Here is a 25,229-nt window from a genome sequence, read left to right on the forward strand (position 1 = left end):
GCTGAACTGTACAGTTTCAGGTAAAACTCCTAAATATTGTCACATATTCCTGGTTATCATACAAGCGCTTCCTAAGATTGTTCATACAAGGTTATCACTTGGATCTGCAAAGTTGCTGGGAATGAAGAGGGGTCTTGGAACAGTTAGAGCTATTCCTTTAATATCATGGGTAAATAGTCCATTATAGAAAACGTGGTTTTGTCAGTCACTATATCACCACTCGCACTAATGACCACTGGCCCTTTCGTACTCTTGTACGTTAAATTCACAAATTGATTCCCTACCATTAAGACTCGTTTCCTGCCCCAGCTGCCAAGGATGGTACCTTCCTTTGTTTGCAAATGGTTGGCTGCTGAGTAACTGCACTGTCAGGTTTAGCACAGACGAGTGTTCAGCCAAAAATGTGTTATTAACTTTAGATTAATCTTGTTCATTATTCATTACTCTTTTCATTAAAAGTTGCAATTGCGGCACAGAAGCTACGATCCTACCTGGCTGACCGGCCCTGCCTGATGGAGTGCACGGGGCCAAGGGGAGATTTATCAAGTCATGTTTGCATCCAGGTTGATTCCTTTAAATTATGCGGCAATTATTTAAGGAGAGAAGATAAAAAATTGATCCAAAGTGCTAGCAGGGCAATGAAATGGGCTATAGGCTCACAAAAGAAATGTGTACTATGCATAATTCATGTGGCTCTACTATTACAATAAAACTGTGAAGGAAAAAAACTACCAGAAACTCCAGACGTGGCACTGCGTTTGCAGACAAACGGATATGGGTGAAAAGGAGCTTCGGGGAGTTGGGTAGGGCCAAGTACGTGGTAGGTAATGCCAGGGATTCATCTCTCCCTGACAGTCCTTTGTTTTCTCTTTCCCACTGCACTCTCATAAAAAATGGTGTCGTGCATTAAGCCTTCTTTTCAGTTCATGGTGTTATTCATAATAATGAATGTACTTCAAAATTCAAGGAAATTAAATGCTTGTGAGCTGGGGGAGGTCCATATGTGTATCTGACCTTTCCTATATGCATTTAAGGTGAATGTTACCAGTCAGATGGGATTCGAAGGGACGCGGTGCGTTTGCACCAGGAGTGCTGGGTTCAGTGCTTCCCAGGGGCAGCATCCGTGTGCTTTCATGGGTAGTGGTGGAAATAGGTAATTGAAAATAATGTCTTGGCCTGATTTCTGTATGGTTTTGGGATTTGAATGGCTTTTATGAACTAGATGGGGAGGACGTGGGATATGGTTAGCCTTTCATAATGCAAAAAATGGTTGTGGTATCTGAATGCATGAAACACACGGCAGGTGTGAGCGCCTGGCACTGCCCGGCCTGGAGCACAACGAGTGTTGGAAACAGGGTGAGAAGGGCTGGGGACGGTTATGCAGGGAGGATTTTCTTCATTTTCTTCATTTCATATTTGTTTCTTGCAATGTGTAATGAAGCGTTATTTTTACACATTCAGATTTACGGGAACTGTTGCAGAGCTTTTGTTTCATGTTGAATAACAGTTCCGGCCTGTCCGACGTGCGAGTGGCATGGTTGGTGATAATATATAAATTGTAGGAATCGTTAATGATGGGATTAATCTCGGTAACTTTCAGTAAAGCCTATAAAAACTAAAAGTGTATTGTACCACACCGTTCTTATTAAAAGTGATAAACGATGCCCCTTTTTTTTGCAAATATTAATTTCAGAATTTCATTCTTCCATTCATCTTTATGGTAACCATAATCAAGATGTTTTAATAGATTTTCCCATAATAGCTGCAGAGACCTTTTCAAGTGGCAGCCCTGCCTTTATGGTAAAGATTTCCACAAAAGAAGAAAAAAAAAAGTTTCTTGTACTAAAAGGCAAAGACAAGGCAAAGATGCAAAGCATGCGTGTGACAAAAAAAGAAGACCAGAGAACATTGTTTTGGCAAAGCCTGTGGCCTAATTACAATAGTTACTCATAGCAGAATTTTTGTGCAGCTTTCAGTAATGTTTCTTCACCGCTTACAATCATTTAGAGAAAAATTAAATATTTAGTGTCTTTAGCTTTGTTTCTTGTCTTGAGCCAGAAGTATTCTGGGGCTGGTAAATGAGAGCTCGAACACTTTAATAGAGTTTCTCACGGAATACTTTAGAAAAATGACGGGATCTGGATGTGATCAGGAACTGCAGACCCAGGAGGACTGTATTTTTGGAGAGGTACAGGGGAAAGAAATATATAAATAGGCAAAAACCATGCAGGAAGGCAAAGTGATAGAACTGTCTCTGTGTTTTTCTCATTTTCCCTGCGTGGCTCTGCAGTGAGCGTGTGCAGGTGAGCTCACTTACATGTCCAAAATCCGTAGTGGGCATTCCAAGTGCCTTAAATAATGTATTGTCTTTTTAACTGCTGAAGTTGACAGCCGCTGTTGGCTGAAACACTTGTGTCTGCTGGTGTGTAGCGGCCCTTCCTGCCACACGTATGATCTTGGTGTGACCCACAGCTCTGCGTGTTTCTGCCCATCTCTGCCATTGCCCAAACTCCAACCAAACTTCTGCTCACACCCTGTGTGCTCCCCACCGCTACCTCCACCGGTAAGAGTCATCAGAGAAGTGAAGATCTGCCAAAATCTACATTTCCTCCCCAGTCTTCATCTCACTCAGATCTGTCATGGAAATCTGGACCATCAAGGCAGTGAGGAAGAGTGCAGTATAAGTGGGGAGGGAGGCAGGGGTTCAGCTGCTGGCCGTAGCGTTGCGGCTGGCAGGGATTCTGATTTTTCCAAAGCACAAATATGGGTCAGAAATCTTCAGATAAGCTCCTGTGTTTGAGAGATCAGCTTGGATGTGCTTTAAAGGAAAAAATGCAAGCATTGTAAATAAGCCAAAATTACATGGAAAGGTCCCCAAATCAAAAAAGAAGTTAGTAATAAATTCTAAAGGATATAGAGTTTAATGTGTAATTAGAGAAGTGTGAATTGCTAGTTACTGCGCATCCTTTGTGCTGAAGTCTGTGTGTCTGTAACTCCTGTAGATGTTTCCATCACTCCCAGTCACCAGGAGCTATCTCAGGCTGTATTTTAAGTGTCTGTTTACACAGTTGTTACAAATTGCCTATGGGATGTGAACTGCCTATCACTTCCAGAGCAATTAGTATGTGAAACCTTATCAAAAGAAATCCGTCAAGTTTGAAAAGCCATAAATATTGCACTAGGATCTCTAAGGAAATCAAAGTGAGTTTGATACAGTATTTATTTACATGTTGCTGCAAAAGCAAATGCACTCACAGAGACTCCAGTCTGCCGTTTTTCCTGTGCTTTTTATTCCATCGGTCCCACGTTATTTTAGAGACAATTATCCAGTAGTTTTAGATATTTTATAGCAATAACGGACTGCTCCTAGAGTCTAAGGCTGTGCAGTTCAGGCAGTTGTGTTTTTGTGGACAATGATTTGTTTTAATGAAACGAAGGCAGAGTTGTCACATCAGATCTTTGTTATGTCCAGCTTTTTGATTTGGGGTTCCTTATTTTTATGTAGCCAAACTGATTTAATCTGAAGATGTCTTTTGGAGAGATTTTGAGGGTGTGCTCTCAAGGAATAGATCCATTTTCCTGCCTCCGGTGTTGGAAGAATCCACGATCTCTTTGCATTTGGGTGCTGTTTTGGTCAGACCTTCTTACTCTTGCACAACTTCACATTTGCTTTCTGTTCTCCTGTGATTTTCTTATCCAGGGTTTCCAGCCTAGCACTCTGCTTTAGCGGAGCTGCTTTTTTTTTTTTTTTTTTTTTTAAGGAAAACCTACTATAGTCATCATAAGATTGGAATGACTGTCTTGGAAACAAAGGCAGAAGGACTTTTGATTGCTCTCACCAGCAAAGAGGCAAGAACCATTAAGCTAAAGGCATCATTAGCCCAGAAGCACATGGATATAGCCTAGTAATAAAAATATTTAACCCGGAAAGTAGAGGGTTCTTAGCAGTTAAAGCAAAACCAACTTTTAATAGGAAAGCAGGAGCTGAAAACCTTGCTGCTTCTGGGATCTTTGTGAGTGGGACTATGCAGCCTCCTGGGGAAGGATAGGGAAGGGCAGGGGTTGTTGATCCAGAAAAACCCTCCCGGTCCTGTGTTTTTATGAAGAACTTGTGGTTAATTCACCATTCCACAGGCGATGCAAAATGTTGTTGTATTGCAGAGTTCGGGGGGCTGTGGTGGAAGCCTGCTGTGTGATGGTTTGCTCAACTTTAAACGCCTCTGTGCATTCTAGGGCACTGATGTTTATTTGCCTATTGCTGGATGCTTCTGGAGGAACAAGATAATTGTTCACCAAGAGTAAATTTAAAAAAAAAATTAAAAAAAAATTAAACTACTTGCAGAAAATAATAAGCCAGCTGAGAAGTGCTACCTTGTTTGCTCTGAGTATCCTCTTGACATCAGCATGAGGTTACTTATAATTAGATGCACATGTGTAAATATGATGATTAGATATTCCCACATAAACATAATTATCATATCTTCCTAAAAGTCTAAGTAGGCATTTTATAATCCTGTTGTTAAAAAATAAATAAATAAAAGCCAACAATCTGCTTTCAACCTCTTGTATGTGTAAACAGTGGAACATGAGGACGGAATTTATTTTCCAAAGTACCTAATGGTAGTTGAGGTCAATTACAGTTATGACTCATTAGAGTATTAAACTAAGAATATGCTTTTTAGTATAATTACTGTTCCCTTAGAAAACTACAACAATCTTGTACTCACTTGAGTTCTTCAAGCATTTTAGTGGGTTTGGGCATTAGTCTTAGGCAAATATAATAGGGTTATATTGCATTAACCTCACTTATAAACTGCAGCCACTTGCAGCATGTCTCTCTGTTATTTTTTATTGTGTAAATAACTTCCAAAGATGCCTTACAAAACACTGAGTATTATCTAATTAGACACATAGAAGATTACAGCTGCTTAATTTAGTGTTTGGAATTTTTTGCCGATTCTGAAATTCCAAAGGAATAAAACATACAGCGTATGATAACGTGGCTCAGCAGACCCTCCTCCAAACTTTGGAGGCAAAAATGAGCTAAGAAAGAAGAAGAGAAAAAAATAAGAGTCAGAAACATTGAAATGTCCATGACAGAAGATGTGGGATCTGTATAAAATGCATTGTATTCTGGATTGGAAGACCTTTAAGGAACATTTTAAGAGCATTAAGGTCTGTGTGCAGGCTCAGAGGAGTCACATTTGGAAATTTATATTTAGAGCCATAAAGATGCAAACTTGCAAAATGTGTGCTGTTTGGTCATTTCATGGGCTGTGATGTATCTGTTGTGCCTAACCAAGGCGGGCAGAAAAACATTTCCAGGGCTTTAGTTCAGACTTGGGACTGTCCCATGTGGAGGTTTACAGGCTGTCACTAACGCTGGTGGTGCCTTGTGCTTCCAGAGCTCACCTACGCCTGGATCTTCAACGAGTACCCATCGTTCGTGCATCAGGACAACCGCCGCTTCGTTTCGCAGGAGACTGGCAATCTGTACATCGCGAAGGTGGAAGCTTCAGATGTGGGAAACTACACGTGCGTGGTGACAAACACGGTGACCAACAGCCGGGTCCTGGGCCCCCCAACCCCGCTCATCCTCAGGAACGATGGTAGGACTTGTTTGGGTTTCTTTGACTGGCTGTTGCCAAAAAAATAACAAATGGCTTAAAATATTACTATGTAGAGTAAAGGGAGAGATTCTCCTTTTGCAAAGGTTCAGCGAGGCTGAAAACCTCTGCTTTAGCTATGGTTCAACATCATAGGCACTGGTGGGTTTTATGCTGCTGTGGCCAAGGTTGCTATTTCCATCACTGGAAGAACTCTTGTTATAGCAGAAAATCCTGGCGATACTTGACCAAAGACGGGAAATAAAATAAATTTCAGAATTTGGATATACTGTAGCTTTTCTCATTTTATGCAGCCCAAAAGTGAACAAAAATACTTTGTTGTTTCGGTAACTGTTAGCTCAGGCTCTATTTCCCAGCAGAATTAACGCTAATTTTAGTAGTCTGTGGAATAGTACAAAAAAAAAAAAAAATGTGAAAAGAAACCAAAGGAGGATTTCTAAATTTATACAGACAATTGATTTGTATCATAGTCATTTTTGAGTAGATAAGAAAAATAAATTTGCATGTTAATTTGCAGTGTCTGTTTAAAGGATAACATTTAGGACATTTGTTCCAGAAATAGAAATGCATTATTAGAAACTTCTTCTAGAAGATCCATTGTTGCCTAGCAGTATTGTACAGAAATTCCTCCCGTGTAAGACGGGCTCAGTGCTGCCAGCCTGTGGCTGTTCCCTTCGCATTAACGCGCGTCGCATAGGTGGGGTTTTGGAAGGGCTGGGGCAATGAGCAAGTGTCCCCATTACGCTGGGAGGGGTGAGGACAAGTGCTTTTCCATGCGCCAGACCTGCTGTCCCTTACACTGCTTCTCTACACACAGTGGTAGTGGTTTAAGTAACAATAAATCTGGCCCCGTGAGTCCAAAATAAGTCATCTAACATCTGAAAGATAAAGAGGAATATTTAAATTCATCTCATGTTAACATTTTCAGTACTGAACAAGAAATGTTTGTAGGTATTAAATTAGTGGGACTTCTATGCAAGCCTTACCTCACAGAAGGCGCTTCCATCTTTCAAAATTGAGCTCAATGTCTGCTTCTGTTTCTGAAACGGTGGGTAATGCTATGATGATTGCTAATCACCCTGATTGTCAAGTGCATCGCCAAGGGCTCTACCCCAGTGCATCGCTCCTCTGCACACACTCAGCTTTATTTACAGAGACCAATTGCCTTCCCGAGGTAATTCTCGGGAATGTTCTCCGATTCCTTTGAAGTGCACTCTGCTGTTTATTATAGATATGAAACTTTAATTGAACCTCTGAGGAGCTCCGGAATACATTCCTGAGTTAAACAGGAAAGGTGCTGTAATATCTGTAGAGCAAAGATGGCTGTACTCAAATTTGAACATGTGCTAAGTGTGTTTTAAAATAGGAGGGCACTGGTATTACATGCAACCTGCATTTTAAAACTCTGCAAGTCTCAGTTTTTCATTCCACATAGAGTAACCCAAAAAATCGTGTAAAATCTGAATATTACACTCTATTGTGCTTGAAAAAAGAAATTACATATGTTGCCCTGGAAGTGTGAACAAGAGAAATGAGCAAAACGCAAGGCTCATTGTGCTGCAACTGGCAAATGTGTTGGGTTTATCTTTGACATTCATATTTGCTCTGTCCAACAATATATATGTTATTTTCTTTACAACGCTATATCATTAAATCAGTAGACTCAGAGGTTAGCTCATCAACAATTAATGTTTCAGTTCCATTGAATTTCAATTACTGAGTTTAATGGGAAAAATCCTAATGTACCTCTCCATATTAATTTAAGTCACTGACCTGCTCTGGAGAGGGAGCCAGGGAGGGGCTGCTGCAGCTCTGGGACCCCGCGGCCTGGGGTCCTGGCCTTGGCGCTCAGACCATCCCCAGCGAACCTGTCACAAATTGGTTTGTCACTAAAAACGTCTGAGTTACAGCCTGGTTGGCTTCGTATTGAAATACATTTTATGAATTTGGAAAAAGTCAAAGTACTTTATAAAAATCTCTGAAATTTCTGTTTTTCTCAAAACTCAAAGTTGTTCTTAAACTGCAAGGCATTTTTACACTCATGCAGGATTAACTGTGGGTCCCTGTGGTTTACACACAGCCCCATTGTTTTGAAAGAAAGAAATGATGGAATAAGATACTACACAAAAAGAACACTGGTCACTTATAACTAAGAATAGTGCCTCTATTTGGATTTGGAATAATTTCATAGAGATGAAGAGAGAAAAAGAGGAGACTCTTTCCATACATGCATATGATAATCTCTCACTCAAAAACTTTAAAAATTCCCAATTCCAGAGCTGTAGGAAGAAACCAGAGTTTGGTTGCTCACAGTTCAGCCAACTCTATCGAGAAATTCAATTGCCATAGGGGATATTTATAAGACTTACGTGGTGGGTACTCGTTCAGTGGCAGCGCTCCAACTCTCCATCATTCCGGTAGTCCTTGTCCGCCCAGAGCAGCTCGCTTCTGCAGGAGCTGGGCTGAAATCTCCCCTGCCAGAACGCTGATTTTTTTTCCATATTTCTTCTTCAGCGTACAGCAGTAATTTTTCTAGACTCTGTTGTGAATCATTTGGGTTTTGTATGCTGAATACCTGCCATCTTAGTCATGGGTATTTTGCTTGAATTTAATCACCCTGGAAAAACAGCTTTTCAACGCGTTTTTTAAAGCACAGCTTGCTTTACAATAGCAGGCTTTTGAGCTGTAATCTGTAAAGGGGAAAGATGCAGGTGTATGGGATGAAACCAGATCCGATAGGCAGATTGCATCCCCCACCTGTGCCTTGATGCTTCTCTTCTGCTTGTTTGCGGTTGCAGGGCTCTGCAGCTGCAGATCTCCTGATGTTTGCAGTGTTTTTTTGTAACCAGAGGCACAGGAACCAGGTTCCTCTCCTGCTGCTGTGGGAGCAGACATTGCCTCTTGTCCCATTAGTTATCCCCGGACAGCTTTTCCTCCTTGGGGAGATAAACATCGTAGAGGAAGGGTAGTGGGGGCAAACCATGCTGAGGCAGCGGTCTCAGTCACCGTTGGCCCAAGCTCTCTGTTCCTGGCACCAGAAGTTATTCGACAGTGATAAATATGGTGGAAAAAGGTCAGAGGTTGGGCTGCTCAGCGACGCAGAGCATCCCCGTGGCCTCCTGATCGTGTAGCTTAGGCCTGGGGCAGGAACCACCGAGGATTCCCCAGTGGTTTATTCTTTTCTCATGCCAGCACCCTGCTTTTGTGCTGCAGTCCCGAAGGAGCTGCTTTCTGTCCTCCCCGACTTTCACACCATATAAAAGGCAGAAAGGGATGTTACGGTTCTCTGGGTTCCCCCAGGCTTTGAGGTCAGGTTTTGGCTTGAATCGCCACGGCTGCTCTGGCAGCAGTTTGTCCTGGCAGTACCAGCCGGTGCCGCCCGTTGCAGAGAAATGGCTCTCTGCACTACTTCTGTGCTGGGCAATGTAATAAGCAGCTAAATAGATATGGCACCGAGGGCTGCAAATGGTCCTGACGCCTGAAGTAAGGCTAGGAGTGCCTCACCTACTGCAGCCCAGACAGAAAAAGGATTGAAAGGTGAATGGCCAAACCAGTTGTCTGGCACCTCTCCGTGGCAGTCCCCGGCGCCACAGCAGCGCTTTTGCAGTGCTTTGCTTCTTCTCTTTAAAATGCACTTTGGAGTTTTACATCAAAATTAAAACAGTAATAGTGAGAAAGTGCCACAATAGACCTGGAATGAAATTACCGTCAGCAGCAGCTGTATGGGCCAATTAAACTTTAACATTTCACAGGTGTTGTCAGGAAATGCGTATCATTTCCTCAGACAAATGAGCTTGCTTCTGAATTCCTGGAACTCTCATCCAAAAGCACATTTTTAAGCCTTGAAATTGGGAGAAAAATATGAAATCCTCTGAACTGCAAACACGTACAACATCTGAGGTGTCATGACATTGACAACATTCTCCAAGCTACAAACCTGGGTCTATTTTAGTCTTTTATTTTCTCCCCTCTGCTTTCCACCTGTAATGCTAAGTCAGATGTTAACTCACCCAGGAACAGCAGGAAAAATAAGAGCTGTCCGTGTGAAAATGGGCTTGGATTCAGTATAGAGAGATATCTCCTGCGCCCCGATGTTTTTCCTTTAATGCGGAGAAGACAGGGCTTGCAGCACACGCAGTAGCTATAGGTAGGTTAGAGCTGCAGTGGGAGCCTGATGGTTTTTCCCGGTACAGGTGCTGGTTTTGAAGTGGTTGGTGTTGTAACGTTAGCAGTGATGCTGCTAAACTACCTGGTTCCTTGCTGTAAGAGAAAGCAGCGGGGTCTGGCACTGCGGGGAGCAGTGACCGCGGCCGGTGCCCTGCGTCCTCAGGCAGCCCTCCCACCTCTGCCCTGCGATTGTCCCCTCGGGGTCACAGCTTTCCAGCTCCGACCTCAGGCAAGGAAACAGGAACAAGGAAGAAAGAGAAGGGGAAAAAGAAAAAGCCATTTTCTTTCCCTTCCGTTCCTCATTCCCTTCTCCTGATCTGTCAGGTGAATAATGTGTTAATAATACATTGTGCCTTAATTTCCTAAATAGCCCGCTAGTGTTAAGTGATATTTTACAGACTACTTTGCATAAGGGGGCCAAATTATCGCTTTAGGAGTGAAGGAAGGGAAGCAGAAAGAATTGCTCTCATTGCTTTTGCTGTTTAAGGACTGGATTAAGCACGCGGCGTGTCTGGCCTTGGTGGCAGGCGGACTGCTGCTGTGGAGCACCCACCGTGTTCGTTGCCCTCCGAGGTGTCTGCCACCTCTCAGCTCGCTGCTGGTGCAGCCCCTGGGGTGGTTTTGGGGGGGACAGGCTGTCACAGGCACTGAGGAGCTCTTCTCGGGGAGGGGGATGGCTGGAGGTGCTCAGCTCTTCAAGGAAGTCACCACCAAGCGCTTGAAAGCCCGTGTCTGCCAAAGCGAGGAAACTGGCTGCACCTGGTCAGGCTTTCCTCAAAAGCTCTTCCTCTGCCAGATTGTGGCCTTCACTGCACAACATGGACGTACTCTTCTGGGAAAAGATCGCAATAAATGTTAGTGTCTGCCAAAAAGTTCTGTTCTGGCAAACATTCACATGCGCAGCCTTGCTCTTGGGAACAGCCAGGCAATAGCTGCTCCTTGTCCTGGCTGGAGTTCTCCCAGCAAATGTTTAGCATGGATTGCGGAGAAATTTAGGCAAAATTTGGTAAATTCACAATCAGGAGAGCAGAGAGGCTCTTCCTCAATAGCCCTGGACACTTCCAGCCCTTTAGGGCTGCGCTGTTAATGTGCGAAGGGCTCATGGGGATCGTGCCCCGTGATTCCTTTTTGTGTGATCTGTAAGCGCCGGAGCGCTGACACAGACTCGCGGGCTTCCTGCTGTATGTGCTTGCCAGGGCGTGTGTACAGAGAGAGCATTCATATCTTTAACAAATGCATTTCATTTGGATGGCTGACTTTGTGCAGCAGCTGTTCTTTGTGCAACATAGCAGTGGAAGAACGAGGTTGAAGAACGCTGATGTGACTCGTTAGTGCACCAAAGCAGGCGTTGCACAGGTCACCACGTACAGAGAGATCGGATGTAAGTCCCAGAGCGAGCATTTTCAGCTTCAAGCCTCTCTAACTGTGAAAAAAGTAAAGCCAAAAGGCTTCCCTTGCCACCTCTTTGCAACGCAGGGAGACAGAGAGCAGCGCTGCAGCCACAGCCACCGTACCCAGCCCTGCCGCCCCTGGGTGCCCCAGCAGCGCCCTGCGGTTGGGATTTAACCTGCAATCATCAATTAGCTGATAAGCACTACTGGTGAAATTATATGTACTGGTTTTAAGACAGTAAGGTGACAAGAAATGGAGCGATTTGTCATGAGTGTAACGGCCCTTTTATGTGCACAAATTTTTTAACACTATTTGGTGAAGAGGCTGCCACAATGTGTGGTTTACTGGGGCAGTAAAAATAACGAAATTGCCCAAGGAGTGTATGGTCTCTGTGCCTCTAACTCCTTGAAGTTAATAGAAGCCTTGATTACCCCCAATACTTTTAAAACTTTTTGTAATGGCATTTGTTCCGCATTTCATTTTCTAGAAGGCGGTGAACCTCCCTTATTATTGCTTCCTTTATGTCACAAGTTACCTGCAAAACCCCTGAATATTCAAAAGTCAAAAATAACACAGCCATGAAGAAATGTTAATCTTTGGCAGATGGTGTGGAGCGCTGGTTCCGATTTTCCTCTGGTAGTAAATGGGAAAAGAGCCCACACTGCACGGCTGTTAGCAACAGGCCATGTTTAAAATGAATGGATTAATTGGGCAAGTAATGATGTAGAGAAGAGCTCTGCACAGAAACACTTGCGGATTTATTGCAAAACCTCAACCAAGTCTTAGTCTCTCTTTTACGTTCGCAGGGGTGATGGGGGAGTATGAGCCGAAAATAGAAGTGCAGTTCCCAGAAACGGTTCCATCTGCAAAAGGAACAACGGTGAAACTGGAGTGCTTTGCCCTGGGAAAGTAAGTTGTTAGCCACCGTTATTTCTTCATCTTCTGGCTTTCATAGTGCTGTACTGTGGAGTTTGCAAGGTTTGCTAATCCTTCACTTTCCGCAGCAGGAGTTACTTATTTCCAGGATTCATTACAGACAGAGGACTTGGGGAGCAGGGACTCTACTCAACAAAAACAAAAACTCCCAAGGAAGAGAGAAGATATAACTTATTTTGTACAGATGTGGTTGTACATCTTCACTTCTGAGGTCTCACGCAAAACCTAAAACATGTCCTGGTTCTAGAGTAAGCACTAGCAGCACTTCCAAAATGAAAGCGTGGGATTGATAAGAAAATAGATGTATTGTCACAGCAGAAACCCAAATTCAACTTTGTCAAAACAGCACTTTTATAACATAGTCTCCTGCTTTTAAGGCTATGTGAGCAATACACCATTGGTATGCATGTACTTATATAAAGTGTATATATGGCACCCAACATAAAATTGCTCCAGATCCTGGGCAGAGTCTTCAGACTGACCACGTCTTCATCATCCTCAAACACGAAGCAGTTTCAAGTTCATCAAGATGAGAAGCTATCAGGACAAGACCTGTAGCTTTTATTACAAATCTGATTTTGCTTTATTTTTCTCATTTAGCCCAGTTCCTACGATCAGCTGGAGGAGAGCAGATGGGAAACAGATACCCCGAAAAGCTAGGAGACACAGATCAAGTGGACTTCTAGAAATCCCAAATTTTCAGCAAGAAGATGCTGGGCTCTATGAGTGTGTTGCTGAAAATGTGAGAGGGAAAAATGTGGCACGAGGACAGCTGACGTTTTATGGTAAGCAGACTGCCTGATTTTAGGTGGTTTTATTGTATCAAATGCAATATGCAGTAAATATTTTGTGAGAATATCATTCTGGATATTTTTAAAATGACTTTCCTTTACAAAAAACGCATCTCTAAAAAGGTGTAATTTGAAATAAAACCTGTCTGAATAGCACATATTGATTGAGAATCAAAGCTGCTGGAAAACAAAAACACATCACTGGAAGGACATTGGCATGGTAACATGCAGAAAGCACTTGCAAGCAGTTCATTTGCTTCCTCGTGGCCAGGAGTACAGAGCAGGGATTTTGGTGGAGCATGATGGTGGTTACAGCTTGTGATTTATTATGCATGTATTGCTCCACACTATAGGTGTCGTTCCCAGCTTGTGTTAATAAATGTTAATTGTGTATAACCAATTAAAGGCTGCTTGCAGAATGGGTTTCTGGTAGTGGTTGCACAGCCTGGAAGTGAGGTATTAACCATGTTAGAGCCTGCAGTCAGGTCCACCTAAAGGCTTTCTTCACCTGCTTCTATGAGACTCTGATATTTTAGAATTGGAAATATTTCCAAAAGACATATTTAATTTTGAAATCCGATTTTTTTTGAGCTTCCATTTCATTTCTTCATTTATAGTTGACTAAAACAAAATGAGGCAATGTTACAAAGGGGTTAAAAAGCAAGAACAAAGTGAAATCTTTCATGTTAAAGAAAGAATTTGGGGTTGATTCAAACTGTTTTTTCTTTTTAATTAAAAAGGTTTGAGGATTGCTGCTTCTGATAATAAAAAATTGCATGTTTCTCTTGATTTTTCCCATGTGGACAGTAAATGAAGTCTCATCAGTTGTAGAGTTTTGCTCAGCCCAGGGCCAAGGCTGCAGTAAATCAAGCCTTTGGTGGACTCCTACTGGAGCAAAAGTTAGATTACAATCTAATTAACCAAGTGAAATTTCCCAGTCCAGATCCCGTTTCTGGTGGACAGCAGATCATACACAAAAGCTGCCACCATGGCTTGTGTCAATTTTCACAGTGTTTCAGCACAGAAGCTAAAGGCTTCATGGGAAGAGCAGCGTCCTCCTCTCTCTGGCGGTCCTAATGCGGGGAACCATCTTTACGTCCTCTTTTCTTCATGTAAGCAGAGGGTTCCTTACAGGGGACTGTTAGCCTATGATCTCTGCTAATTACTGCTTTTAAAGATAATAGACTAAAATACCAGGCTTGTCTTCAGAATGATTAGTTGTTGGTCTGTAAATACCCAGTTTTCAAGGATAGCCTGTGTTTGGCAGCCATTTATTACTGAAAACAGATTGTTTTTTAACAAAACTCAATTTCTGCGAGCTACGCTCTAGAGTTTCACGTAGCAGTGATTTTTTTTTTTAAGGAAAGCAACTTCCTGTAAACTTTTCATATGAATAGTTGAGGCTGAATGAAAGCTATTTTTCTTTTTTAAAACTGAGAAGTATTATGTCATTATGGAAATATAACAGCAATGTTGGCAGAGCTTCACCAGTTGCTTTTGGTGGATCGGGGGCTGATGCTCGGAGCAGGGAACGCTCTGGAGTGTTTGATGTGGAACATCAGGCAGGGGCTTACGTGCAGTGCTGCACAGGGACACGCTCTGTCACAGCGTCTGCCCTGGAGATTAAAATCTGGCTTCAACAGTGTTACTCTTTTAAACCTGGTTATCTGCCTCCGTGCATAGTAAAAAAAAAAAAAAAAAAAAATAGAGAGAGAAGAAGAAAAAGAAAATGAAATTCAAATTTGCCTGCTCACTGTAGATAACCCAGCCCTGCCTATGTTGTCAACTTCTTTCAGTGCTACTGGAAGTTGTCAGGAAAGGTTGACTTCTGTTGTATTTCATTCTTGTATCAATGTTTATTTTTTCCTCTGTTAGCATATCAGTGACATGAAAGTTGTTTGACATTCTTGTTGCGGCAGGAAAGGTTAATTAAATGTGCAAGATCTGTTCTTCCTCCATTTTCTCTGCTTTGAGCCCCTACAATAGGCTGTGCTTTATTGTTCTCCTACAGCATTTGTTCTGAGTGCTACATGTCCTACTTGATAGATAGACCTATATGACAGAAAACATGTTAGTGTTAATGCAATTACAGTGACTTATGCCTGTTTTCCTGACTATTATAACTCTGAATGACATATCACTTGGTTTTTTGCTTGCTGTAAGACTCTCTTGTTCTGTCTGCCACTCCTAACCTGATACCGTGTACCTGAAATCAGCTCCTGAGCTCCAGCAAATTAAACTGGAAACCAGTCCTTTTGTATTTCCACCCGTATGTAGCTGCCATAAAGGCACGTTGTGCTGCGATGCTGACTGCGCAGCCCATGGCTCCTGTGCAGTGCCTGCCGGCCAGGGCTCACCACGATGCTGGCTCTGTTCTGATCCCAGCATTTCAGGAGTGCTCACATTGACCTGATTCTATTTTTAATCTGGCTGCTCGTGAATTTTCAATTCACAAATTTTCAGTTCAACCCTCCATGAGGCTCAGATTTATATCCTTAGCAGAAAGCAACGTCATGGTGGTGTTGCTTTTTTTTTTTTTTCCAAAATTACCATAAACATTACCTTAGCTAGCTAAGTTAAAAAGGAATTTCCTTTTCTTTCATAAAACCAGCATTGAAAAGATGTTTATTTGTTAGCATTGTGGATGTTGTTTCATTGACGTTAAGTCTCCCAGGTCCTATTTTATTCAGATCTTCCTTTGTCAGAGAGTTGCAAACCCAAAGGTTGTTTTGAGTGCAGGGCAGGAGGCAGTGGGCAAACGCACAGCCCCAAGGAACTTGGGCAGTGTTGCTGGTGCCGCTCATCGTGGTGCTCAAAGCCCTCCATCAGGGCTGGGAAACCGTTTAATTGTCTGGGAAGAAACCAATTAATTGTCTGGACCACTTTTCAGATTAAAAATTTCTGAAATCGAACTCACACCAGGAATTTATATGGCATAATTTTACACTGAAAAGGGTTCCTCTTTCATGAATGAGCCTCTGGTTTGTTTGTGCTAAAGCCACTTTATGCCACTCTGTAAAACAAGCTCAAATGTAAATCACATTATGCTCTTCATTGTTGTTAGAGGTCTGAAAAGGAAAATTGCATAAGTGAAAATCAGGGAATTGTATGTCCCTACTCCACTTAGGCCCCAGATCACAAAGAATTTGCTGAAAAAAAATCAAAAACACTTGAAATAATATGAGTTACTGGACTGGTAAAATACAAGAAAATTAACATAAATAGCACAAGTATATGTTATTATTAGTTATAATTTACATGCTTCATCAGAAAACCTAGTTTGCTACCCATTATGTAGACATATCAGAAATCAAGTTCTCACCTTCAAGCATCTCCATATTAATTTTATTTAAAGTTCTCAAATCTCGTGTTGTTTCTGAATAGTGTGCCAATTTAACTCTTGGTTAACCACCACTTAAAGACCGGCCAGCAGCCAAATCCATCCTTTCTGCAAGCAGCAGCTGGCTGTGGGAGCAATCACTGCGGTGCCCATCTCCGTTGGTTGCACTCTCCCAGGGGAAAATCAGTGTTCTGGATGAGGATGGCTTCCCTCCTGCCAGCAGAATGTGTGTTTTCTCAGACTTTCGTGCAGGATGAAATAACTCTGAGTTTTGAATAATGTGCCGCCTGAAGGAAGTAAGGGTTTTCTGCACAGACAGCAGGCATCTTTCTCCTCTACTTCCCCTTTTCCTAGGGATAGCTGGAAACCTGCTTAAAGATAAATCAATTTTTAGGAGATTCAGAAAAAGTGCTCAAATTACTGTCATTTTGCCTTCTAAAAATAGCTCTTCATCGTGAGAAGCTAAAGCAGGTATAAGAAATGAAGAGTGAAGGCTACTCAGAGAATACCCACATCTTCCTTATTCTCCTGGGTCACTACAGTCTAGAGCATCAGTGATTAAAAATAAATAAATCCCTGAGGTCTGGTCTGTATGAACGTGCCTGTAATACACACAGATTTTTGGTGCCTGACATAAATGGGGAAAAAGTCATGCAGTGGTGCAGAATAGCTTATGGAACCAGAATTAAATACAGGTAAGGGACAATTTAAGTAGATTTTATCAGCTAGATTAGTTCCTTTGAATTCTCCTTTGTTTCTTTTCCTCCGATACTTAATATTTCAGTAACAAGCAGAGCTCTTCAGCTGGTGAATTATGGTCAGTCTTCCAGAAAGGCAGAAAGGAGACAAACTGCCCAAGCAGTAGTATTGGACACAGGCAAATGAAGGGAGATGATTTTGATGTGACATTCAAGCAAATGACTTTGCGGGGGAGATTTGCACGTTTGAGACTTGTATGGATTTCAAATAGTCTTCAGTTGGCAGCAGAGGTCAGGAGGAAGAGATTAAGAGGAGGAAAGGAAGAGAAGAGAAAAAGTGGTAACTTGAAGTCTGGTTTCACATTCCTGTGATCGTTGGGAATGACAACAAATTAGGGACATATGGGTGTTGTTTACAGAAGCTATATCCCCATTTGGACCAGGATGACGCGTGCACTTGTCTGCACAAACTTTATACACTGGCTGTATCGTTTATTTTTAATTACTCATGTATTTCTCCCATCTGTTTTTCTTATTTCTTATGCTTGGCTTTCTGGTCTTTAGGCATTTCTGATCCTGGGCTCAGTCTCAATCTCCTCAGAATAGATAGAGTAATGGACAGTCATTCAGCCCTTCATCTGCCATTAATGATGAATTACACAGCCTGCTCTAGGTCATCAGCTGCTATAAATTGGCTTAGGAACACTGAAATCAATATACACCGACCAAGAATTGGATTTTGTGTATGTATTAGTACCTCATTTGCTTTAGTCTTTTGGGTTGTTTTGAACTCGCAGGAGCTTAACAAGTCCTACAGATTTATTTCTGTTTTACTTCTCACGTTGCTCCCAGAATTCCTTGGTTTTGTTCCTTATTTCTGATATGAAGCATCATCATCGGCTGTGTCATTTCATTTTCAAACGTATTTCAGGACGTGATTTCTAGTCTAGATTCCCAGTGCCTACTTTTGCCTCTCAGTTTGTTATAGGGAACAGACTCACTCTAGATTCTTTTCTCTTGAAGAAGCAAGAGTATACTTGGGCGTTATTCTGTAATCACCTGGTTTAAAATGCCCCACTTTGTTTGTGAAGGCTAAGTAAAAAAGGTTGGTGGTTTTTGTGGTTTTGGTTTTTTTAACCCATACTTATCATTGTGCTTTTGTCCACCTGAGACCCATTCCAGGCAGCTATCATCACCTAGGAGGGGGGATATTTTTCTTTAAAACTATCATTGTGCAAGTGTCATGCTTATATTTTAAGCTTTTTCTTCCACTTTATATATTATATGATTTTTCTTTGCAACTCAGATGAATTCTTATCAACTTATGTGTAATTTTTTTTCTTTAGTACCAGATTTTTCCTCCGGGATCTTTCCAACCAAAGCCTGTACCCCTAATACAGCCATAATATTTCCAGTCCCATCATATGGAAGAATTTGTCTTTGCTCAGCACCACAGAAATGAAATGAAAGACTTTTTCAAGAACACTACTACCAGTCATTAAATTTAAAAAAAAAAAAAAAAAAAAGTTATCTTGAACAATGCAGCTATACCAGAAAATGTAGCATAGAGCTGATTTCATACCCTTATTTGAATTATTTTAATTATCGTGCTTGAAATCTTCTGGCACATTACCGTGTCTTGGTATGATCCCCAATGGGAGGCTGTCAAATTTCATTATATTATGGCAACTCTCATTTGGTGACTCAAACATATTCGCTTCATGGACCAACCCTTGTGTATTACTCAAGATTAAGTCAAGAGCGTGCCTGGTATTCTCTGAAATGAGCTGTTCAAAGGAGAGGTTGACCTAATTAGAAATGTCTCCCAAAGAGCAGCAGAGAACTAAGTTCCTGGGAAACAAAGGGCTCCTCCAGTTTTCTCTGAGCTTTTTTTTTTTTTTTTTGACCTAATATGCTTGTTCCGTAGTCATCTGCAGCATAAATAGCTGTAGGATGGAAAGTTTAACCAGGTTAAATAACTGGAAAGGATGGACCGTGGTGTGAGCCCATGGCTCACGGGTGCCACGCGTGCATTACAGCGAACAGGCTGCCCGCAGGCTCCCGGCGCTTCCAGCACCGCGGGTCTAAATCTGCGCACAGTTCCGCAGGGTAGGATTTCACACTTGTAACATGCACTCTGTAAATGAAGGACTGGATGGTATGAGTCTTTCACTGGGTTGAGTAAGAGCTTGCCTTAGTCAGGGAGCCTGATTGCCTGCAATGAGGATAAGTATTGAATTGAAATAAGGCTAAATCTTGAGTCGGCTTTGCTCCTCACACGAGGGTTTTTCTGTTTTCTTTCTTTTTACATAGCTTACATTTATATGCTGTAGAGCCCACTGTGCCTTTTATGCGTTTTATAACTTTGCAGGTTCCTTTCAGTTGTTTTGTCTGCTTTTTTTGTTTTCTTGTGGGAAATCAGTAAAACACTACTGCAGAAAGGCAAATGGATCTGTGTGGTTTTGCAGAGCTCTTTTTACAATATCATAAGACTCTTTTCAAAACCATGAGTTAGATGCTATTAGAATAGTAAATATGGAGACTCATGAGTAATTTGCAAATGTCCTTGAGCCAGTGAACCTGCGGAGTTGCACAGGGTGTCTCGGCTCAATGGAATTGTTCAAGTTCTTACTCCAAAAGACAGAGCTGACTTTCATCTTCCTACATTTAAAGCCTTTCCTTTTCATATGTCTTCAGATACAGTTAATAAACAAGCTTAACATACTACAGGGCAGAAGGGGCAGCCAGAGAAGCAAGCACCACTCACCTCTCCTTTTCAGCTCCTTCTCTTGCTCCGGCATTGTCATTATGTTCAGTTTGACTTTCTGCTTTTCTTACAAGTCCCTTGGAATATTTCTTGTGGCATATTTAAGATTCTGTGCAAAGTTCTTCTGCTTTCTTCTGTGCTTTTTTGTTTACAGACACAGTGAGAAGGGAAGCACGCAATGAGGTGGATGTGGGATTAGGCACACATCTGTCGCAGTCTGAACAGAGTTTTAAAAGGCACTGAGCTCTCTGAGAGTGTATATCCAGCATCTCATAATGGTAGACATGCCAATAGTTTAAGTATAGTCATACCAACTTTAAGTTCAACTTAGTATTTTCATATAACGTTTTTTAATTTATCCTTTCAGATCTTTTTTCTGGTCCCTGTTTCTATCTAAAGGAGATATAATTTTTTATTATTTTTTTTTCTCTTGGAGTAATCTTAATTTTTTTTTTATCTGATTACATGTGAAAGGGGATTAGCCAGGTTCTTGGAGACCTCTGCTGGTTATATCTTCCTACTAAGTCTCTCAGATTTTCTTACTTCAAAATAGGGTAAATGACCACTAAAAAAACTGAACTCACTGTTTTTTTTTATTTCCCTCTTTTTTTTTTTTATGGTATTTTCTGAAAAGTATTGTAGATAAATCTAGACTGATGAGGTTTGTGAAGGTAACATAAGAAAAAGGGTTTGCATGGTCTCCAAAAAACAAGTGGCAATTTTGATCTGCATGTAGGGTCTGGCTAAACTTAATCTATATGTTAAAAACAAACAAATGACAACAAACTCCGATAATAATATGTAAAACATAGCTTAAAATATAATTGCATAAGTGTCTGAAAACTACCAGCACCATTTGTCACCAAATTCTAAAATTTATCTCCAATATCTGCTTTTGGAGTTATTAGGTTTCTTCAATGTCATCAATATAGTTATCGACTCCAAACAGTTTTTCATACACATGGAAGATCTTCATAGGACAGTATTCCATGGATCTCACCCAAGCCTAAAAAAATGTCTGAGAATATATTATTTGTGCCTGAATCAGTGAATCATGGAATTTAAAAGTTCCATGTATAATCTTAATTTCAGTGTGGAGATAGCTCTAAATTACTTTTTTTTTTTTTCAGTTGAATACTAAATGTCTCTTTTTGAAGGCTCAGTGGTCCAACAACGCCATCTATTCCACTGGGGCAGCATGTGAACCATTGCTTTGTTTTGATATGGTGATGATGATGATGATCTGTGTTTCTGAAGCTGCTCTTTTTCATTAAATGTCTTTATTAAAAATAAAAGTTAGGAGAGCAGGTTCTGATCTTGCACGTGCTACCTTCAGGAATTAGAACTGAACTCGGGAAAACAAAGTAAAATGGATCTTCATGGTTAGTAAGCATGTTTTTAAATCCAGCCCTTAAATGTGATGATAAAGAAATGTATGGTTGCTTGCATCCTGAAGGGCATGCTATTGTTTGCAGACATGAGGCTTTATTCATTCCTTCTGCATTGCAGCTCAGCCCAACTGGATTCAGAAAATCAGCGATGCACACGCAGCCATTGAGGAAAGTGTTTTCTGGGAATGCCGTGCGAGCGGGAGGCCGAAGCCCTCGTACCGCTGGCTGAAGGACGGGGAGCCACTGCTGCCCCAGGTAGGTGCTGCTGGGGTGGCTTTCTCATTCTGCATATTTTATAACTTTTGGAATAGAAATGGAAGTGATGGCAGTGTTCTGAAATCCCCATGCTCTGTAGGCAATTCCTTGTCATACCTGGTGGGTGCTTCTCTATGGCATTGAGGTCCTGGGCTGGAGGAGAGGGAGACGCCCCGTCCTTTCTCATGGGCAGATGTTGGCTTCAAGAGAGCTGTTGTTAATGACACATAGGGTGTCCGGATAGCTGTGGGTTTAAAGCTCCTCCTTGAAATGAAGGATCCACAGTGCAAATCTAAGAGCGGAAACGTGCATGTGAGAAAGTGGGAAAGGCTGAGTGGGACTATGGATGGACATGGATTCATTTTTTCAGTTTATGGTTTTGAGGTGAACTTCAGATGCTACTGAAACCTTAGCTGCTACCAAAACCATTTCTGCTGGTCTCTAGCAGCATTCCCATTCCTCCTGCACTCCTTCCAGGGACACGAAGAACGGCCTAGATGGGTGATCCATAGGAGCAGAGCAAGAGCATCTTCTAACCACCAAGGGGAATTGCTCAGTCCTGCAATTGCCTCAATTATAACGGCAAACTAAACAAATTACCAAAGCACTGATTTCACAGTAAACTGCATTTTTCCCCTTCACTTACTGTGAAAGAACATGGCTGCCCAGATTTGATCAAACCCTGACAAAGATTGCACAAACATTAAATTTCCACCCTACGGCCAAGTAGAAGGCCAATAGCTCTTTATATTACTATTTTGTTTTAATGGTGAAACTCCTGGGAAGGGAGGGAACACTTTGTTTTACTTATTAAAATTGATAACATGAGCTCCATATCCTTAGGCTGACAAATGATACTGTGGTCTTTTGTTCCACACACTAATTTTACTTGCTTCATGCTGGTCACTAGCAGATGGTCTTGTACTTAAATCACGTTAGTGGCTGATACAAAGAAAAGGATCATTAAATTATTAACATCTATATTCTTTTCAAAAAAATGCAGAGGATTTTGAATATTTCCCATTGTACCAGCTAAGATGGCAACCAGTCTTCCAGACCTTCGTTGCCCCGTATACCTGTAATGCCATTGCTTTAAAGAATGAGGTTGGCTCTGATATGCCACCATGGAACAAAAGTGCAATTTTTTATTCAAGTTTACTTACTTGAAAGGGAGATTAATCTAAACGGTTTGGGTATTAAATCAATGAGAAGTCAAGGGAAAGTCTTCCAATTTAAATTACATTTACCAACTACTGTATTGTTTTTTTCCACTTACTATGTAACCTGACAAGAATTTAGTTGGCAGACAAATAGATTGGAGCATGCAATTTTTTCTTGTTGCCCCTACCTTTTTTTCTCTACCTGGACACAGTATGGCACAACTCCTGCTGGGGTTATGTTCCAAGGAGGGATCTCCTTACTCACTTCTTTGTTTCACTGTTTCTTACAGGGCAGAGTTCAGATAGAGCAGGGCTCACTGACGATAGCGAATGTCAGCCTGTCGGACGCCGGGATGTATCAGTGTGTAGCAGAAAACAGACATGGCATCATTTTTGCCAGTGCAGAACTGAGTGTCATAGGTAAGTTTACTTTCCTGAGTGCTACAAACCTTCCAAAATTGGCACAGCTTTAACCCAAACTGGTTCTGCCAAGTTTCGGTGTCTGAAGCAGAAGTGCTGCTGAGGATTTTTGTCAAGTTGTTGTTTTTAAATAGAGCATAAAATGAAAACTTGAGAAAGCGGATATATAGAGAACAGATTTCTTTACATGATCCCGTATTCTCGTATTCATCCAGGTAACTGAGCACAGAGAGCTGGCAAGCTCACTCACCTCTTGCTGTTAGAAACATGTTGTGGAGACACCCACGTATTGCCCCAGTTCAAAGCACACTGGACAGTAGCTGCCTGCTCGTGGGCTGCAGAGACGGACTGTCCTGAGGAGATGTTGAAAACCCTTCTGTCCGAATAGACCATTCGCCATCCAAACGGCAATCACGATGCTTCAGTCCCAAACCCTCACCAAGAAAAATAACTCCTGCCCCACCTGTTTTGTGTACCCCTACTCTATTTTTCTCTGTTAGTATCAGGAGAAGCTCCTGTGAACTGAGAGTCCTCAGCTCCTCCAGCGGGTTAGAATCAGGCTTAAAGTGAAATCCAGAAGATGTGTCTCTGAATGAGAACAGAATTCAAGTCTCCAGACTCACACTCTGTACTGAATTAACAAGCTGTTTTCCCTGCTTTCCTCAACAATACCTAATGGGAACTATTGGAGACAGCTCTGGGGGTGTTACTGATGTGTAAGGAGGCAGCAGGATTACAGAAACAGGCTCAGCTCAGTGATGCCCAGTGCCCAGATAAGAGCAATGGGCATGAACTGAAACACAGAAAATACCATTTGAACATAGAATTTGTTTTTTACTGTTTCAAAAGCTGGAACAGGTTGCCCAGAGAGGTTGTGTCACTTCCATCTTTGGAAATATTCAGCACCCAACTGGACACGGCACTGGGCAACCTGCTCAGGCTGGCCCTGCTGGAAGGAGCTGGGGCTGGACCACCTTCGAGGCCCCTCCTGACTTCAGCTGTCCTGCAGGTCTGCACCTCACCCCCAAGTGTTGCTCTGAAAGTTCATGTGTGAGTGATAGGCCTAGGAACCAATAAGTCAAAATATGTATGTAGTTTTGAAGAGTCAAATAGAATTTGCAATTCAGAAATAGTGCTTTAGTTGTTTTCAAAGTGTGTGTTCAATAGCATAATTCCCTGCTTTATCCTGAAGAACAAAGAATGAGGTCTTTTCTGATTATGGCATTTTCAATATCGGTCATTTTTATCAGCAGCGATACATGCCTGGATAGAAAAAAAAAAAATCATTTGAAAGATTGTCATTGTTGCTGTTCAAGAAAAGTACAATAATGTTCAATAAATCAGACTTCACAGCACTAAGATATATTGGGCGTGTTTCTGCATGAAAGAAATTCAAATAAGCCCCCTGATGCTTTCCCTGTCTATTCAAAACCCCTGGAGATGTGAGCCTTTGTCAGGAAGGCAGATCTCGGAAGGTGTGGGCTGTTAGTGCGTGCCTCCAGCCCTCCTGGGGCCCAGCAGCCCCGAGTACCCAGTGGCCTCTCGGAGCCAGCGATGGCATTGATGCTGGTCCTGAGAACGTGGTCACTGACATTTTTGGACTGCAGGTTGAAGACCAGGCCTGCAATAACAAGACAGCATCGTCTGCACACTCAGTGCAGACTGAGCCACCACACAGAGAAATGTGACTGAAAACGGAGAATTCAGGGTATTTATAACGAACGTGATTTCTACCCTCACCAAGCTTTAGAGGTAAGAGGGACATCCCCATGTAGACCCCATGTTGGCACCAAGAGCAAAGACTTTGGAGAGCCTGCTCTTAAAAACCTGCCAGATAAATTGTACTTGGCCGACTTCTCATCTGGATTACACCATCTTGCTTCTCTGTGTCACATGAGAAGTACCAGAATGGTGTGCTGCACATCAATTTCTATGGATCGGTGATTTAATTTGGCATTTTTAAAGAAAAACAGTATGTTTTCCTTTTCACAAGGGTTTTCAGAGGAGGTCAATATTCTGAGCTCTCGCTGAGAAATGTTAGCTTTTAAACAGATCTTTCTGAGTATAAAAATGGTTTTTTTAACAGGTCCTGAAGTTAAGCACTTGAAATGATTAAACACCACTAATAGCAAGTGAGGCTTATAGCAAAATTAAGTGAAAAAGAGAAATGGAAAATTACAGATAGAGCTTTTCTCAGAGTGATTCTTCTCTATTATTGTTGCCAATTATATTGCCTGGAGTCTTCAGCTAGAACCAGAATCCTGTTGTGCTGGGCATTGTAAAAG

General features: G+C 41.8%; 1 protein-coding gene across 8 annotated transcripts in view; it reads left to right on the forward strand.

Moving 5' to 3' along the window:
• LOC310880372 (contactin-4) overlaps positions 1 to 25,229 on the forward strand; it is a 300,385-nt gene that overhangs the window by 217,557 nt on the left and 57,599 nt on the right. For all 8 annotated transcript variants that reach the window (XM_083796070.1, XM_083796077.1, XM_083796071.1 and 5 more), the window contains 5 exons: positions 5,406 to 5,609; positions 11,993 to 12,095; positions 12,723 to 12,907; positions 21,228 to 21,364; positions 22,815 to 22,944. In XM_083796070.1, the coding sequence (XP_083652196.1) occupies positions 5,406 to 5,609; positions 11,993 to 12,095; positions 12,723 to 12,907; positions 21,228 to 21,364; positions 22,815 to 22,944 (759 nt within the window). The remainder of the gene's footprint in view (positions 1 to 5,405; positions 5,610 to 11,992; positions 12,096 to 12,722; positions 12,908 to 21,227; positions 21,365 to 22,814; positions 22,945 to 25,229) is intronic.

This window comes from Anser anser, assembly GCF_964211835.1.
Source record: "Anser anser genome assembly, chromosome: 12".
Lineage (NCBI taxonomy): Eukaryota > Metazoa > Chordata > Aves > Anseriformes > Anatidae > Anser > Anser anser.